Raw genomic sequence first — 18836 nt, 5'->3', positions numbered from 1 at the left:
TATTTACAAACTCTAAATTTCCCAACTTGGACACAACAAGAATATTAAGCCGTCTAAAACAGGACTTACATTGTAACTTTTTGAACCTGTAAACCACTATCTTTTTTAAAGGGAGAACCTTTTCAGGTCAGATTTCCTAATAGAGCCCTATAGAAAATACATGAGTAGCCTAATACATTAATTTTATGTACTACTTGAACTGTGCTCTCGTTTAAGATTTTCTTCTAACTCCTTTCAGGCCATCCTCCTGATATGACAATAAACTGATAGTTACTTCAAAAAGTAGATTTTTAGGTGTAGTAACGATGTACCAGGTGTCATTGCTTTATCTGTTATCATTCAGAAAATATTAAGCCATTAAGTCGGTATGGAACTTTACAAACACCTTGTATGTATGTAGTGAATTGTGAATCATGAGAAGAATTGTGATGGGATTACTGCTTAAGTATATTTTTTTAAAGTGTTATGTCATGCAGACTTTACAGATCATTTTTAAATATTTCTTTGATCATAAACCTAACTAAAACAATACTAATTACACAAGCAATCTTTTGAATTCACATGACAGTTACACTGTGAGTAATAATAAGTAACAAAAAAAGACCATCATCGAGGAAAGTGTTGATTATCTGGGATGGATCTACTGGGGTGGCCAGGAAAGGATTAACTACCGCTTTCCAAAATTTGAGGTTGATCAAACATAATTCCCAATACTCGAGGCTGAATAAACTGTAATTAATTACTCAATATTCCAGAAATGATGCAGTTGTGGTTAGAAGTGGATCAACACTGCGAGCTTTGAACAGTTGTAATGCAAGGTTAATGATGCCATAAACATGTAAACAATGAACATTTTGCCTTGTACTACAACAGTTAAAAGCTTACATCTACACTATTTCCTGGATTACTAAGTTTTAGGTGTCAAAATGTTTATAATTAAATTTAGCAACTATTATTATTTTTTAAATAATTTCATTTTGTTTTTAAGGTATTAAGCTTTAAAATTTTGAACCATCCTCCATTTTACACTATAATATGATAATATATTAATTTTTCTCTTGATTTGAGATGGTAAGAAAAATATATGTGTCAAATTCAAGTTTCTTTGTCTTTACTGGTTTATGAAATCTTATAAATAAAATAAATTGCCAAACGTGCTGGGCACTAATATCGAGGATGTCAATATTTGTTAAGTCTGAGAAAGTTTGGAAAAAAATTCCTGGAAACTTTACAACTGGTAAAAATAATAATATTATTAATTTATGTATCATAATCCAAATTTAACTGACAATACACAGCTGTTAACACTTTCAGCTGACGTTTATCAAAGAAGCTTTAACATATTATCTTTACATTTAAATTCTAGAAATTCTCAGTATACAGTGCTTGATCAGTAGTGCAAAGCAAATAGCAAACACAAGTTACTATCTATTTTATACTCCAGATTGAGCCAGTGGTGAATTAAAGCATCTAATGCATTTGAAATACTATATAAACACTGTAATAAAAACCACCTTAATGAAAAAAGCTGTGAATTAGCACATAGTAATTGAAAATAAGTGGCTTCCTTGACATTGTGATATGCCTTTTTTTACAAATCTTTTCTTAGTGGCTTGATGACAATTGGAGAAAAGAAGATTAATATGGCTCAATAGATCAATCCTTCCTATACTACAGTCCGAAAACAAGACTATATACATTTTGTTACACTTTCTAAAAAGGCCTATTATAAACATTTTGAAATATTGCATGAACTTAATAAGGATATTCCTTATACCGGAAATAGATGATCTTTGATTCCGATAGGCTTCTCAGTCCTACGTATAAATGTATATTTTCTTCTTGGAAAAACATGGCTAACACAACTGTGGCACTGAAAATATTTTAGATTGAAAGTAGACGCTTTTTGGTCGAAGTAGGTTTCAGAGACATACACATTTCTATATTTTCTTGATCAAAGCAACAAGGCAATTTCAACTATGGAATCATAAATACATTTGACTGGAAGTGAATTTAAATGGCCAGAAGTATATTTTTTGTTATAAAAAAAACTAAACAAGAAATCAGTTATGTATGGAACTAATGGCCCAGACTGCACAGTTATATAGCTTTTTTTCAAGGTAGGAGTACGCCAATCATGTGTGTGAAACATTTCAAGTCTATAGGACAAACATAACGAAAAGAAATGTTTACACCTCAGGTAAAGAAAAGGAAATTTGTGCTAGCCTACTGAGTGACTTCAACGATGTTCTGCCAAATTCCTTGCACGGTCAGTTCGTTCTTGTCTATGTAAATTACAATTAGAATAACCTCTTGTCTATGAGGTTCCATACAAAATTTCTAATCTACAAACAAAACTTTCTCCAGATATCTGGCCACATGATACATTCACATATTTATTCATTAAATTGAGATCAATATCAGTGTTGAAATAATAAAAGTTGACACATTGTCACATAAGATGGTGTTGTATGTGGATAGTTTGGCTACATGTGTTAATATGTCACAGTTTAAAATATCCTATTAGTGTACCGAGTTTGTTTACAAATTAATCTACTCTGCTACTGTCTCGTTACTTTAATAACTTTATTCAATACAAAACAATTATATTTGTACTTAGTAATCACATTTATTAAAACTTTATACTTCTTAATTTCCAAACTATTTCCCAAATCGTAAATGCAAGACTACAAAAGTTTCTAAAACCAGTTCCAGTTTGGAAGAAAAGATTTTTCCAGTTGCAGTTACATAATCACAGGACACCCTCTTCATCCCATTAAATCAAGACTGTGTTCCAACTATTTACATATGTATATTTCAATAAATGTGTTCTGAAAAATCTTAAAGACAACGGAAGTGTTTTTAGACTCTTAAGGCTTACTTAAAACCACTCATACTGTAAATGAGGCATAACTTTCAATACATTATTAACCTCAAATGAACAATAATTATTGAAATACTCAGCTAAATACATTTAATTGAAATAAGAAAATTATCTCTCACTAATCTAAATATCCGGTTAATCCAAACCCCTCCAGCAAAAAACCACTCACATGACTAAAAAGCAATTAATAAAAAACTCAATGTCACATATAAAAATAAACAATACTTTTTCAATAAATATAAATACAATACTTTATATACATTTTTTCCACAATTCAAAATAAATCAAAATATGCCACAAATGATAATATAACAATAAAATATGTTCTATTTTATGCCACCCAAGAACAATAACTTTTACTGTATTTAAACAGATTAGATTAATGGACAAAGTCATTAACAGAAATTAAATCTCTCTAGTTTAGCAACAATAACTAATATAACCAGACAAATCTAAAAATTCAGTCAATATCATAATAAAATATATGGAATAAACATAGCAAAAGTGTAATTAACATTTATTAGATCGCATTTCTTTAACATAAATACTATGATTAATAAAACAGACACATAAATCAAACATTTAAATTTTTTTAAATAGTATAAATAATAAAATAATTTATAATATTATTAACACAAGTTAAAAATTCAAGTACTGATTAATCAGATATAATATATTATATTTAACCATCTTCTCATACCTATTTAAAATGTTGCTGAAGGTACAGATCATGTATTTGTTAAATTTTTAATTATCATAAAAATTTTGCTGCTTAAATTTTTCTAATTTCACTGAAAGCAAAATTACTTTTATAGTAGAATAAATATGGATTTCTTTTCTGGATATCAAACTATTTAATGATTCTTTCACACAGACTTGACAATGGTATACTGTACAGTATACCATGTTTATCTGTTTTCTCTGAATTTCTTTTACAGAATGGAGGAATCCAATTTTGTAGGAATAAACCATTTTTGTTGAAGTTCCAACCTAATTTAATTTGCTGTTAACACAAGTTTGGCATTCGGAATAATGTGTATCATTTATTTATTTATTTATAATTTTATGGCCTACATTGGACCACTTTAGTCACTTTATATTTTCTAGTCTTTCTTCTTTCATCCACCCAATATTCATCCTTTCCGAGCGTAATTTCCTTTCCTCCTCCGGAACCACTCTTCCTATTCGTTACAAAATGTGTATCATACAATAACAAATTAACAATGCTGAAGAAGGCTAAAAGTGATTTATAATTTTGTAAACTTGGAAGACGTAAATGTTTGGTTTCGGACTGACAAAACCGTCAGATTTGCCAATGCAGAAATTATATCAGCAGGTTGTTCTTCAGTGGTAACAGAGGACAGACAAGCTTGGGAGCATTTATTGACAACAGCAGATGTTTTGAGGTTTCTTTTACTTCTCTCATTTATTTTAAATAAATTATGCCTACTTGATTTGAAGAGGTATTTCGGCAAGTTAGAATACTGCTGTTTGCTTGACAAATAAGATTTTGCTTTATTCATAAAAGCATACACTTAGACTTTTCGTAATTTCTAAGTGATTTAATATTTTCATATAGGTTACAACACAGGCCTGATTTAACATTTATTGGTTTTTTTACGTTAGTGAAAATAATTGAGATCATGATACAGTACAACCTTATCTGGTTCTCCGGATCATCCAGATCTGTTTTGCAGTGCTCATTTATTATCACTTCACACGTTAGGCTTTAAGAATAATGCGTACAATACATTAACAATGTAGGAGACCCACAAGAGGTTGATAATTGTCAATTTGGTAAATGTAACTAATTGGCTTCAGACCAATAATAGAATCATGTGTTGACCAACAAATAGTTTCAGCAAGTTATTCTTTGGTAATTAACTGTAACAGAGAATACTGAAACCTATTCTAACTTTGAAGAACCGGAAGATGACTCATTCTGATGCCATGGTGCAGCTCTACACAGGTACAAAACAAAAAACCATGCATTGTCTGATATATACGAGGATCTATTACATGACAATCAAATTAATTCATCCTTGGCAATGTTATTATCTTCATTAACCAAACATGTATCAACTCTGGTTGGCTCCACATTGGGCCAAAACAAGTTAAAGTATCATAGCTTTGACCACGAATTAGCGAAAAATAAAGGTTCCCATATAAAAACCACAGCGATTCCAAAAAAAACGTGTAGGTAGTTTTTCAAATCGTACAACTTCTGGCTCAAAACTGTTATATATAAAGTTTATTTGTGAGGAAATATTCCATGTTGTAGGACTTTTGACTTTATCATATACCACTTTCTTATCCTATGGTATTTACTTTTTTCATAGTAATTATTTGCCATTATACCATTATATGATCATGTGGAGTTTACAATAAAGATTCTTTCTCTTATAACCAGTGTTCATTATGAAATATTACATTTATTATTACTTAAAATAAATATAATAAGTCTAACTTATCTCTTAGTGACTGAATATTCAAATTAAATATACTAAGAGGTTTTGTTGAATTCTCTGCTGGTCAAGTATGACGACTAAGAAATTTTCTGATGAAGACTTGTCTGGTGGGGAAGGTTGCATGTCGCTTGACTGAGGTATTGTTCCTTTTCTTGCAATGACTGCTTTAACTATGAATCCAGAAATCCACTTTTTATTTATTTGTCCCACTAAAGTTCAAATAAAGATTGCGGTGTATGTACAAGTCTCTTTGCTTTACTAGCTTTTATCACTATAACATTCACATATGCCTCACAAGTTCCTTCAAAATGGATGCTGGACTTTTTATTTCTTTGTTAACACAAACAAAAAACCCTCTCCCTAAACAAAAATCACATGAGACTTTGGGAGATTAACTAAAACAATGTTGGTGTGCTAAAGTTGTGACAAAGCTAATTTCCTTATGACCTTTTTGTTTTTCGTACATCATTCTGTCCTATACAATAGCACCAATACATTATCCTGTTGAAGATTTTCCCTTTCCACACTATTGCACTTTAAGACTTGATTAGCTCAGCATCCTGGATAAACAAAGGCAACTGATCATATGTACTTTACTTTGTATTCTATTCAACGTCAAGCCCATGACTATAAACACATAAAAAAAATGTTATTTTTGTTATCTTACTGTGAATTTTCTCACTACAGGCGTTATTTGGCATTGTATTTCATCACTTGTAAGCACTTCAAATGATTAGGAGGGAACATTTGGCTCCTATTTTCTTGTTGCTCTATACATTTTAACTTCAATTATTTTTCCTTGAACAACTTAGAAAAAATTTCTTGTTAGAATTTTACAGGGCATCATGTTTTATTTTTTGACATTTTACTTCTGCAGTTTGATGTTGAATTCAGATTAGGACAATTTTAATTTAAGTTTGCTTGGTATCACAACAAAGTGTCAATCTTAGACTTATTATATTTTATTACATTACATTCATAATTTTTTCTAAACATAAAATAAAATAAATAAATAAATAAAACTGCTTGGATGCAATTATTTACAATTTTGGAACGCGATCCTGATGGTTATTTGGAGTTTTTCATTTTTTAGATGTATAGAATATATTTTAATAAAATAAAATTATGATTTGTACAATATATTTTAATAATAAAAAAAATTATGAATTGTACAAACTGGTCAATTTATTAATCCTAGAAGTGGCACATGCTACACATGTAGGCATTAGGTTAGAAAGAAGTTACAAAAGGTTAGGTTGTACATTGTAAAAAAGAGGAAGAATAAAGCTTCTCAAATCATGATTCGTAAGATTCTCTTTCATTTTAAGTTTCCTATAGTGTTTATATGTCAGTTAGTTGGTACATCAGTTGACACATATATCACTGTATTTATTGCACAATGTTGTTTTATTATTTTTTGATTAAAGTATTTTGAGATTGATTTCAGTGAATTTTGCAAGAATGAAATCATAGTTAAAAAAATTTATTTACATTACATAAATAGTATAAAACTTAACTTTGAAATTAACACAAAATAAATAACACAAAACAGTAATGAAAATATGTCTTATTCATGTAAATTTATATTTCAGAACTCAGCACACAATTCTGAATAGAATTTTTGTAACGGATTTGTTTCTTTATACACTATAACTTCTAAGTTCTAAAACAGAATTTGGAGGTAAAATTTTATTTTTATACATACTCTTTGAAGGATTCTAAAAATATAATACAGTTAATGTAAAAAGAATCACAAAGTGTTTTTGTGAGTATCTTGTCTTTTATGAGTAAAACTTTTGTATAATATGTAACATTTGGAACATTGGCTGTAGCTGGAAATACATTGTTGTAATACAGCAAGAGTTAACCTAAAACACTGTGCCACTTCTAGGGTTAAGTGGAGAGAATAAGCAAATAAAATAAAAATGACAGATTTATTTCCTATTTAACAAAAGTTTGATGCACTACAATATCTTAAACCATGATCTCCAGGTCATCCTGCCTTTTCCACTGAGTTAATGACGACCGTATGTAGAGATTGGTTCAAAAGGTAGTTTTACTTGTACAACTGACATTTGTAGACAGGCACTTCTCTCAATCCTGTACAGGAAAATTGTGCTATTAACTAAAATGTAAAAATAACATTACATTTTTTAATGCAAAAATACTGGGTAAGAGTTACTAGTCAATTTTTATACTGAAACTATAACAAATTAATTGTATTTAAAAACTGATAATTACATTGGAATTTTAAACATTGTAAAAATGAGCATAAAATGTTTTCACATAATAAATACAAATTCTACTCAAAATAATAAGTTTATAGTATTTGCATTAAGTACAAAATATATATTTTTGTTATACCATTCATACATAAACATTTTGAAACTCAAACTAATGCTAATTTCAATACCACTGAAAAAAGTAACAAAATTTAAAATATCAAGTAATCGTTTTCTTTCCACCCTGTGAATGACTAAACAGGGAAACACTGAACCATTGATGACAGTTCTTTGCTATCACAAATGGTAACTGAAATGTTTTGTGATCTGCAGAGGCATATAACTTTAACAAACAGCAATTCTTTGACCATTTTCTAAAGTTAGGATTTCATTGTTTCAGTTGACCCTTTAACCTCCGACTTCCTTGATTTGCGCTGACACCCGAGCACCGAGTTTAGTTACATACTAAGACCCCCCAGCACAGAGTATTTTTCCCATTTTTAGAAGTTTTTTAACATAACAAGTTATTTAAAGTTTAATAAATAGAGTAAACTATTAACAATGATTACAAACGTATAAACTAATATCAGTTTCTCAAATAATTACAATATATTACCACTATCATACAACTATCTATGAATAAATATGGGAAAAAAACCTGTTAAAAATTAACGTAACCATTAAGTTATAGTTCTTATTTTTGTTACGTCACCTAGGTTTCTTACGCAAAGTTAAAAATGTGGGAAAACTCCATCGACAAAGTCTTTTGTTAGTCCCTTTGATTGTTAATTTATTGTTAAAAATGATTCTCCAAATACTATCATAATAATATGGACAGCTATAATTTAATGTGATATCTATTCAATAATAAACATGAAAATAAATAAAACTTAAGGATAAACATTATCACAAACATATTAATGAAAAGTCTTAAATTTTGTCAATCTTAAAGACAAAGAATCGTCACAATTTAATAAGGTTGATTTGAGGTGGTCCTTTCAATTTTTGTTTCAACTGGTTTTTACAAATTATATAACCAAAGCCCTTTAAGAAATCTTTCTTGAAGATAGGAAAAATTATGTTATAAAAAATGTTATCACTTATCAACGAATTATATACCATTTAAGTGGGCTAATTACTGCGGGCAATTTTGTAACAAGTCCCAAGGACAAATGGTTGAAGATAAGGATGTATTCTTTACAGTTTTTATATGAATTACGACTTATTGGAATGACTTATTTGTTAAAGAAATATGACTTAAAACAATGTTTTTTTACACAAAATGTGGCTTAAGGATATTATTACATGGTTTATACCTGTATATCAAAATATATTAACTCGTCCTTTGCTGATATATTATACATACTGTAAAAATATTATTTTGAAATTATAAATCATCCCCAAATTACTACTTTAAATACTAATATTCCTCAAGAATCAAAAATCTTACTCAAGTCTCTTCCCCAGTCTTCAAGAAACATACAAAAGCTGTGACTATGATTTCTTTATTTAATTAACCTAACTAAAAACCTATTGCACTACCTAAAGCTATACAATGAAACATAATTCCTGAAATATGCTTTAGGTCAAGAATAATTTTAAACTGATGACATTTCAACACTAGTTTTTGTGTACCACAGAAAAATTACAAACAAATGTATAGAAAAAGTAACACAATGATAGCCGAATATGAATTCAGAATAAACCTCTACTTTTTTGATAGATTAAAACTAGCACTTTATAAAAAATGTATACTGCACTGTGTTCATAAAAACATATCTCCATATGTGTATTATCATGATTATTATCTTACCAGATCATAGAAAGTTTGTATGACTATTCTAATAGTAAAAGACAAGTTCAAATTCATTGTTGAAACTAATCAAACCCAATGGGGATGAATCACCAGAGCCAAATCCATTTCTATACAAATACCCTAGGTATCTTATAGTTGCACAAATCCCTACCAAAATTGATAAGGTTTTCTATAGAATAAATGTAAACTGATGATAATTATACTGAGTACTTTAGAGACAAGTAGTGATCGACAGGCCAAAACCGATTTTCGTAATCAGTAGTCTTACGAATACTAAATTGGCATGAACAAATACAAATGTTAAAGAGGTTTTGGAGTACGTTTGAGCCAAGGGGAAATGCTAAAGAGTAAAAAACCTTTTCTGCTCAATTGAAATGTTATGAGAAAAAAAAATTAAAGAGGAAAAATAATTTTTGTTGCTAGTTTTACAACACAGTAATTTAATTTGGTCTTTACAAAATATTCCCTTTATTTTCCTACTGATCAACCCCAAGGTCTTTTTCATATAAAAGTTACTAAGCTGGCCCCGTAAGCAGGACACACCCTGTATATTATGCACATAGTTTCAAAACAAACACAATGAGGAAACACAGAATAAAAATTAACACACTTGTATCTTAGTTTTTAGTACTATAGAATGATTTATTCTAAAATGTATTTTTGCAATAGTGGTGTGTAAATATTTTGTAAACCTTTGATAAAAATGTTTGTGTAGAACTATTTAAAATAGAAAAAAAAACATTCTGTTATCAACTCCCACCCTCATCCAAACAGTTAGCAATACAAGCAATAAATAAACATTCAAACACTTGAAACAATATTCCAACTCATTCGCTCACCTTATTTCGCTCCATCTTCTCTTCTCACATCATCACGATCACACATCACTGGAGGAGACAGACACGCTCGCAACCACGCCTCGTGTGTACCTTTTACCCACTTACAGGAATCTTGTAATAAGTTTTAACAGCTAAAAGATGCATTTACCATGAATTTCTACAATTTAGTTTTGTGGAGAATCAAGATTTCCTTCAAGCTTTACTGTAGGCAAATTATCTTTTCAAATCTTGAACTGGATAGCATATTGTCATAACTGCTAAATAAGCTTTCTTTAAAAAAAAAAAAAACTGACCCAATTGAAAACGGCAATTATTGGTCCACACATAAATTTAAATCTGTGTTATGCTAACAAACATATTATTATGTGTTCACAAAATACTCATATAAATTATTGTACCATTTTATTTGTTTTATTTTCTTTGGGGGGGAGAGGGGATTTTAACCTAATTTGCAATCTCTTTGATTTTATGCCATGGAAATGCCTTGAGTAATAGAAAGTGGATGAAAGTAATAAACTCTGTTAATCTGTAACAGGGCCTTTTATTTATTTTTGTAATAAATAAAATAAGGAGACATTGATCTTCTTAGTCTTTTTCTCAATCTGCTTGTTCTCATAGGCCTTAGTCCTCTGAGTGAGGATCTTTTCGAACAGAATAAGACGGATAGTCAAAATATTGGAAAGTATTAATAAATAATACTACATTCACAGAAAGATTTTCAACGCTGTTATCTGAAACTTAACAACCAAATTATACTACATTTTAAATTAAAAATGTATAATTCCTTAACTGGAGCCAGGTTTAGGTATGTTTGTCCAGTACTGTAAATGGATCTGGATTAGAGCAAGATCTGACAGTCTGAAAATCTAATTTTCTATTTATTTGGTTTTTTTTTATATATTTCATAACAGCACAATTCCTCTACAAAGTACTAATATTACACAAGTTGTGAAAATATACAGTTGCCGAAAAATATTAATAGAACCAGATCCAGATCTTCTAAGGTATTCGTTGTATTTATTTGGGGTATACACTAGAGAACAATTGGGTAAAAACTAGGGTCAGCTATAGAGTTAGTAGCTAATTAATTTCTCTTGGAACAGTACCTTGTCTGAGTTGAGACACTGATAACAGCTTGAATAAAACAAATTTCAAGTTGATCAACTAAAATATTTAAAAAAAAAGTACTCTACTAACCATAAGGCATGTAAAAACCTATAAAACTTTGTAAAAAATATATTTCATAAAACATAAATTGTTTCTCATGTATGGTGAATGTTTCATAAACTTTGTAAGATACCATATGAAACAGGATTTTTTTTATTTAAAATTGTGGTTTCCATGGTATATGGGCAATGTTGTTTAAAAACCTTTTATTTAGAGATAAAATTAACTAAATAATAAAGGATTGGCAATAGAGTAATAGATTATCTACGATCATTGAAGAAGGTTGGACACGTTTAAGAAATCATAACTACCAAAGAAGTACAGTGAATTAAACAATTCTAATTTAACCTATAGAAAATGCATTGCAGTTACAGAGAGCTCTGTGCTGCAGGATCTAACCTCTGCTAACAAAATAAAGTGGTCTTTAAGCAGTCAGAAACTGGTAATGTGACTGGATAGGCAAAAACCAATGATGATAATTTAGTATGCACAGGCCACAATTCTTTGTACATTACACCTAAAACTAAAACTTACTAAAAATCTAAATATACTATATGTATTGTTGAATGAAATCATTAAATCTTCCGACTGTCCTATACATACTTCATTTCCAGTTGAAAACCTCAATAATATTCATGGAGATGAGTTATTTAAAACATGTGTTATTTATGGACAAAACCTTTTCATATGAGACATACCTAACTGTAGAATTGTGGGATCTCATCAAACAAGAAAATGTAATCATAAATTACAGTACAGTGAAATTTCCAAACATCAAAGAAAATGTTAAATTGGACAAATTAGAGCAGTATCCTCTTTCACAAATTGATAAAATTCCACTGGAAAATTACATTTCAGCCTTTTGTCAGTTTGCTCTTACGATAAATTGACAAGATTGTACCTTACCATCAGAGAAACTCGACTTAACCAAATGATAAAAATTTCTGGTGACTTCTAGAAAAACCATTGTGTTCAGATTCAAATTCAGAACATGGAAATTTTCAACAATGAGCTACTGCTGTCAAGTATGCTCCAGTAATGTTTGAAATGATCCAGCGCACATGGGCCGGCGAAGTTAACTATCGACTTGAGATGTCCAGGGCTACTAACAATGGTCAAATCGAAACAGATTAGGATTTAAAAAGACTATTTATTGCAACAAATGGTAAAACAAGCTTTGTTTTTATTTTTATACTTATTAAACTTAAATTTTTGAAACATGTGCAACCTTTTTCAATGACTGTACGATAAGTGCTCAAATGGAAAACTATATTCAGTAAACAAAACAGACTCATGATTATTCATTATGATTAGGTAATAAGTCGGAGATTACATAAGAAATTCTGAACAAAGTGTTTTGTTTTACAAACATCTATACCTTGTATACTTCTTTTAATTGATTAATCAATAGTAATTTATTTTAATTAAAATGAAGTAATTTTATTCTCCTAAAAGATTTATAGATTACCAGGATTTAAGCAAAATGACAAAGTTTATAAGAGTAAGTTGGGATTATGAGTTCTAGTATGCAGTGACAACAGACTTAATTGCTACAATTCTCGGTTAAAAATAACTCTTGTGTCAGAGCATTTTTTTAATACCTAATCTGTGTGTATGGACTACTTTGATCACATTCAAGGCCAATAGTAAGGACTATTTCGACCTCTAAGGAAAATTTTATGCCTGAAGTTATCTTTACTTCAGGCATAAAAGGAACCCCCCTGAACAAGGAACAAGGTCCCTGATGAGGACTTTGTTCATCTTGGCTGTACTAGTCTATATACAAAAATAAGTTCATTATAACAATGGAACAGTTGAGGAAGTAGAAACCAATAATATGGGTGGTTAAAAAAAATTCATTAGTTTAACTCTTAATGAATACTTTTAGTACATATCACTAAAAAGATTTTACTTTTTTACAAAAATGTTCCATTAGTGATTTAAAAAAACATAAATTAGCTTTTTGACTTATCTTACAGTTTATAATGACAGATGCTGGCATTAAAAAGGTTCATCGTTACAATTCACACTCAAGATGTATGAATCAGTTACTGAATAACCATGAGTCAATGAAAATAATATAATTTTATGCTTTCTACCTTGTGTTGTTGTATCATTTGAAACGATAATAATGCATGCTTTTGACAAATTTTCAAAATTTTAATATTGGACCAAATTATTAAAGCCATTACCAATATTAATAATTAATTGAATGAAATCAATTGTTTAATCCTAGAAATGGCAATCAATAAGATATTACAAATGATTGACTAGCAAATTGGCATAATCAAAGGAGTAATAAAACATCCTCAACTCAAAGTCTGACATTTATTTCTAACTTCAATCTTGACAAATTCCCTATACCAGTGGAAACAAAACATTATGAACTTTTATACGAAAATATTACTGAACACCTTTTTCTAACTATTGTTAGAGGTCTTATGACAATTTGCAGTATCTGAGGTTGTTGACTTTGCTCTAAATTCGTTTAATATATACTGCACTAACCTTCGCTTTGTGTTCTAGTTGCTTATTACTAATCCAATGCTTGGAATCATCAAATACTATATTTTATGAAGTTCAATTTGTTCCTTCTTTGGTATTTTGTTTGAAAATTCATTGCACTGTATATTTATTGTATGAATATTGTATTTAAGAAACATCTTATTAATCATGAATTTTTATGGTTTTATTGCTTACTTTTTTCAACCATTAACAAATACACTTGTATAGAAGAATACTGTGCAGCGCAATACTTGCTAAATAATACTAAAAAATTTTCTTGGCTGACATCACATGTCATTTTTGGTTTCTAAGCTGCATTTCTTCACTTGTCCAATGAATTTTGAAGATACTACTTATCTCCATCAATACATTATCTTGCAACTCAGTTGGGTATTCTCACTATTTGAAAAAATGAAAGAAAAACATCTGTGTAGTTTTGAGATTCTATGAATAGTGAACTTTGTTATGAGTAGCGATGTTTTGAAAATGTAACAGTGATGTTGCTCCAAATCGACATAGAATAATAGATCTTATGACGTATTTCAATAATCAAATTGTTTTTATAAAAGGGAAGTTCTAAAATTGTAAATCTTGAACATTATACAACAATCTTTTTACTTTTCATTTTAGACATAAATCAGTTTTTATGGCTGTTTTTTAAAACTTGTGAAGTGGGAAAATCCATTTTGAAACAATAAGCAATAAAATAATTATTTTGAGCAATATTATAATTGGTATTGTTTATAAATGCAAAAAAATATAAAACAAACTATTGTGTGTATAATAACCCTCTACAAGAAAACCAAAATTGACCTTTTCCTTGGGAAAACGATTGCCGTTTCTAGGACTAAAGGCATATCTGGTATTTCTAATGCTATGACAACTTTTTGTTTTAAATAAAATAAAGTATTTTAACTACTTCCTAGGAAACGAGTTACATTGAAACACAGAAAATAATATGAACACTGTAATCTTAAACTGTATGTACAATGTGTCTTCGTAAGATAATTCAACTTAGACTCTCGAAAGGAGTTAAAATAATTAAACTTCACAGTAAACAACAAAAAATATCTCTAGAACTGTACAAATAACTTTGATTAGCACGTTTCAATACCCCCAATCGATAATATTCAGCTTTATTTTTATTTTTTAATCTTTTTTTATAAACTCGCTTTATATATTCCCACCAGATTCTCCATCCATTTGCTCAGTTACAATGTAAAAACCAGCCACAACTGAAAAACATACACCATCACTAAAGCTTACAAAGTACTTTGTACTGCAAAATTCACTGGGAACATAACATTATTATTAAAATAAAACAACAAAACATTACGAGCACACTCGCTGATAAACTAACTGTTCACACATCATACATACAATTTCAGAGCGACACACACACACTATAGGTACTACACGTTAACTAGGACACTCACCACGGTTATCCGTAGACCATCCCATCCTCTCCCATTCGCTAAATAATACCATATTATATATTTGTCAACGAGTTCACATATATCGGAGAACAAAATCAGATTGAATAAAGTAATATTATAGGTTTAGGATAACCAACAAACGTACAATAACACACTCACTCCCACAATACTCACAGACTTCTCAGTTATAATTGAGGAATTTCTGATCAGATTTCATATCTCTTGGATTCTGAGACCAACTACCCTGCTGGGAGGGACCGTTGGAGCCTCCAGCTCCCGGCGGTCCAGCTTGGTCACCACCCCCACCCCCTTGGTTCATCCAGTTGAGAAACCCTGCCCCACCCGTTCCCCCACCCTGTTGGGGCCCGCCCCCAAACCCCGGGCCCCCCTGGTTGGAGAACTGAGGAGCATTTCCATCCCCTTGCGGGCCCTGTTGAGGCCCCGGGCCCCCCTGCAAGTTGCTGATCAGGCCCCACCCGGCTTGGTTCAGGGCTGCAGCCACTAATGCCGGGTTCATCGGTAAAGCACTCAGGTTCAGGGTGCCCATACCTAAGGGGTTCTGCATATTCTGGCCACCGCCTTGCCCCCCTGTGCCTTGACCTGTTATTCCCAGAGCCTGTAAGTTGGGCATGTCTAGGTTGCCCCGATTGCCCGGAGGTTGGTTCCATACTCCATGAGCCCCCCCCTGATGTTGCGGATGGTACATGTGCCCCCCGCCCGACCCACCTCCGTATTGTCCGCCGTAATTCTTCTGTTCCCTGGGTCCGGGACCTGGTCGTGGCCCAATGCCCCCGCCGCCCATTCCTTGGTTAAACGCCCGTCCATTCATGTCGCTCTTGGGGGCCGCTTCAGAGACGTGCACTGACACGCCCTTGATGATATGATCCTCGCCACACAGAGCCTGTGCGATGTCTGGGTCCAGGAAGGTGACAAACGCAAAGGCTCGGAAAGGCTTGGGGATGAACACATCCGTCACCTCACCGTACTTGGAGAAGTACTCTCGCAAGTCCTCTGCAGTGATCTCTTCAGTACAGCGACCAACAAACACTTTGCAGGGTACTTGTTGGACATAGCCCTCCTGAAAGACGCAACACTCAAGTCACATTGCACAAACATTCAATAAGATTTGAGGAATATAGGAGTCACAGTTTACTATCCCGAATTTGTTTACCGAACTTCATTTTTGTTTACCTGTTAGAAGACATTACAGTATTTGTAATGTGTTTCACATAAACATTCATAACTTTGCTTTTTATCGTCATAGGAAAATAATTTCCTAAGTCATGTAATTCACTGTGACATGACTTTTAAGAAGAAACCACACAAAAGCAAAATAACAATTATTTGTGTTGTTGACGTAATTATATAGTCTATAAGAATGAGTAAACCTTACAAAACCAAAACAATAACAAATATTTGTTTTATTGAAATTATATAAACAGTTTTGATGTAAAACTAACAAAAATTGACTATTAATAGCAATAAGTAACTGAATGTAGAAAGTATTTATTTTGCACCCATTTTCTACTGAAAATTGTTTACACAGAAAATAGTCCTGAATTTTTGAAGATTAGGATAAGCTGAGAGTCAAGTATAAGTTAAGTTTAAATATGAAACTATCAGACTTTATGGGTTAAGTTCGGCTAGTTACAACTTTACAACTTTCTTTCACAGCACTAGCAGACAATCCTCACAACAATCCAAGTCATACTGTATTCTCTCCTAATTCATTGTAAATGCAAACAGTACACAGCTTTATTTGTTGGCAATTATGTTATAAAATTTATATGCCAAAAATAAACAGCAAAGAAAATATATTTAAAATATGATATCCAGAATGTCTATCGTTTTACATAGACACTTTAGAATGCCGAAATAACTTTAAGCCAAATCAGTGTGAAAAAGTTGATACAGTAACAAAATGTGCAATTTAAGAACTTTTTAAGCAAAATACCACTTTGAGCAAGTCAAAAATGTGATGTTACTTGTTATCGTGAAAACAAGTTTTTTATTATGTTGTATACCTGATAACAATGCAGAACTTTTAAAAACTATTTTGTAAAAATTGTGTGGGTTTTCTGTTTAGATCATATTATGTTACGCTCTTTTGCAAACTTCATGTTTGAATGAACAGTTTCCAAAACATTTTATAATGTGTGTAAAATTATACTTAACAGATGTCAAAAACAAACAAATTTCATGTATCTACTGCTTTGTTCATAACTCACAGAAGGCCCAACTGATTAAAAGATGAACAACCAAAACAAACCTGTAACTGAGTACACAGTATTGTTGTTGGTTCTGTAATGTTTGGAGGCCATCCATTCAGAACACACTGGGATTGTTATAGTTGGCCAAATTTACTGTGAATATTGTAGAATGTGTACAATATTCCCTGCAGCAACCAGTCTGTACGACTCGTTAATACTCGATCTTATCTAACATTTTATCTTGTGATATTATTACCTCTCTTCAGTATTCACGATTAAACTCTCTAGAGTTTTTATATGTTATAAATCTGTACGATCTGTCTTTCTTTCTTTCGCACCTTTGGTGCTGCCCAGTGCTGATGGCTGAAGGCATTACTGTCAGCCCATTCAGTTACTAAGTTCCTTTCACGTGGAAAGTCCGAAAAAACTTTTTAACTCGTAAAAGGGATGAGTAGTTGAACAACTTGACAGTAATGCCTTCGGTCATCAGCGTGGACTAAGGCGGCATCTTTGGTGCTGCCCCACACTGATGGGAACGAAAGAAAAACATTCCTCGAGATAGTACAGATCTCTAGGATCTCTCTATTATGACTTATCGCACAAGATGATAGATAACACGATTTCCAATGCGCCCGGTCGGGTCCTTCATAAGATCTGAAACAGTACTGTGTGTAAGTAATATTTGCTCACCTTGGAGTTGGGAACTTTGACATCACACCATCTGCCATCAATCATGTGTCTTTGAGCCATCACTCTTATCTGTGCCTCATGGCTTGCAAACCTGATGAAACCAAACCCCTTGGACTGCCCTGTTTTTGGGTCCTTTTTTACCTGTAGATATCATGACAAGTCTTATTTTTAAGAAGTAAAACACATACAGCATACTCTGCCCAACCTAAATCATTGACCTTTTCAGGGAGGAGTCAGTAAAACTATTGTACAATTACATAACATATAATAATAAAAATAACATAAAAATATTTAATTAGAATATTTGAAGCTCTTTTGGAAGTTTGTCCTATTTTCTTCCTTTTCTACAAAGGTAAGACATTCCTGTTTTCATATGAAACAGTAAAAAAATCCTTCTAAAAGCTTTAATTTTACAATTTCTTATATGAAAATTCAATTACAAAAATAATTGTGCATTTCTGTCTCCAGTTACAGCATTCATTGATACAAGAGAGTATTCAATTGAAAAATGTCGTAATCCATTTTCTTAACTACTAGTATTTAATGCAGAAAATAATAATTCATGTTTTGGAACATTACATTTTTTTACTACTGATTCA

The 18836-nt window shown here is 31.3% G+C and overlaps 1 protein-coding gene across 1 annotated transcript in view; it reads right to left on the bottom strand.

Annotated features, from left to right (window-relative positions):
- LOC124362954 (TAR DNA-binding protein 43) overlaps nucleotides 1-18836 on the bottom strand; it is a 41622-nt gene that overhangs the window by 14058 nt on the left and 8728 nt on the right. The window contains exons 3-4 of the mRNA XM_046817860.1: nucleotides 18238-18378; nucleotides 10230-16412 (exon numbers count right to left, since the gene is read on the bottom strand). Of these exons, the coding sequence (XP_046673816.1) occupies nucleotides 15519-16412; nucleotides 18238-18378 (1035 nt within the window). The 3' untranslated portion in view covers nucleotides 10230-15518. The remainder of the gene's footprint in view (nucleotides 1-10229; nucleotides 16413-18237; nucleotides 18379-18836) is intronic.

This window comes from Homalodisca vitripennis, chromosome 5, assembly GCF_021130785.1.
Source record: "Homalodisca vitripennis isolate AUS2020 chromosome 5, UT_GWSS_2.1, whole genome shotgun sequence".
In the NCBI taxonomy this organism is placed as follows: domain Eukaryota; kingdom Metazoa; phylum Arthropoda; class Insecta; order Hemiptera; family Cicadellidae; genus Homalodisca; species Homalodisca vitripennis.
Note: the sequence above shows the minus strand (reverse complement) of the source record. Positions and strands in the feature narration are given on the sequence as shown.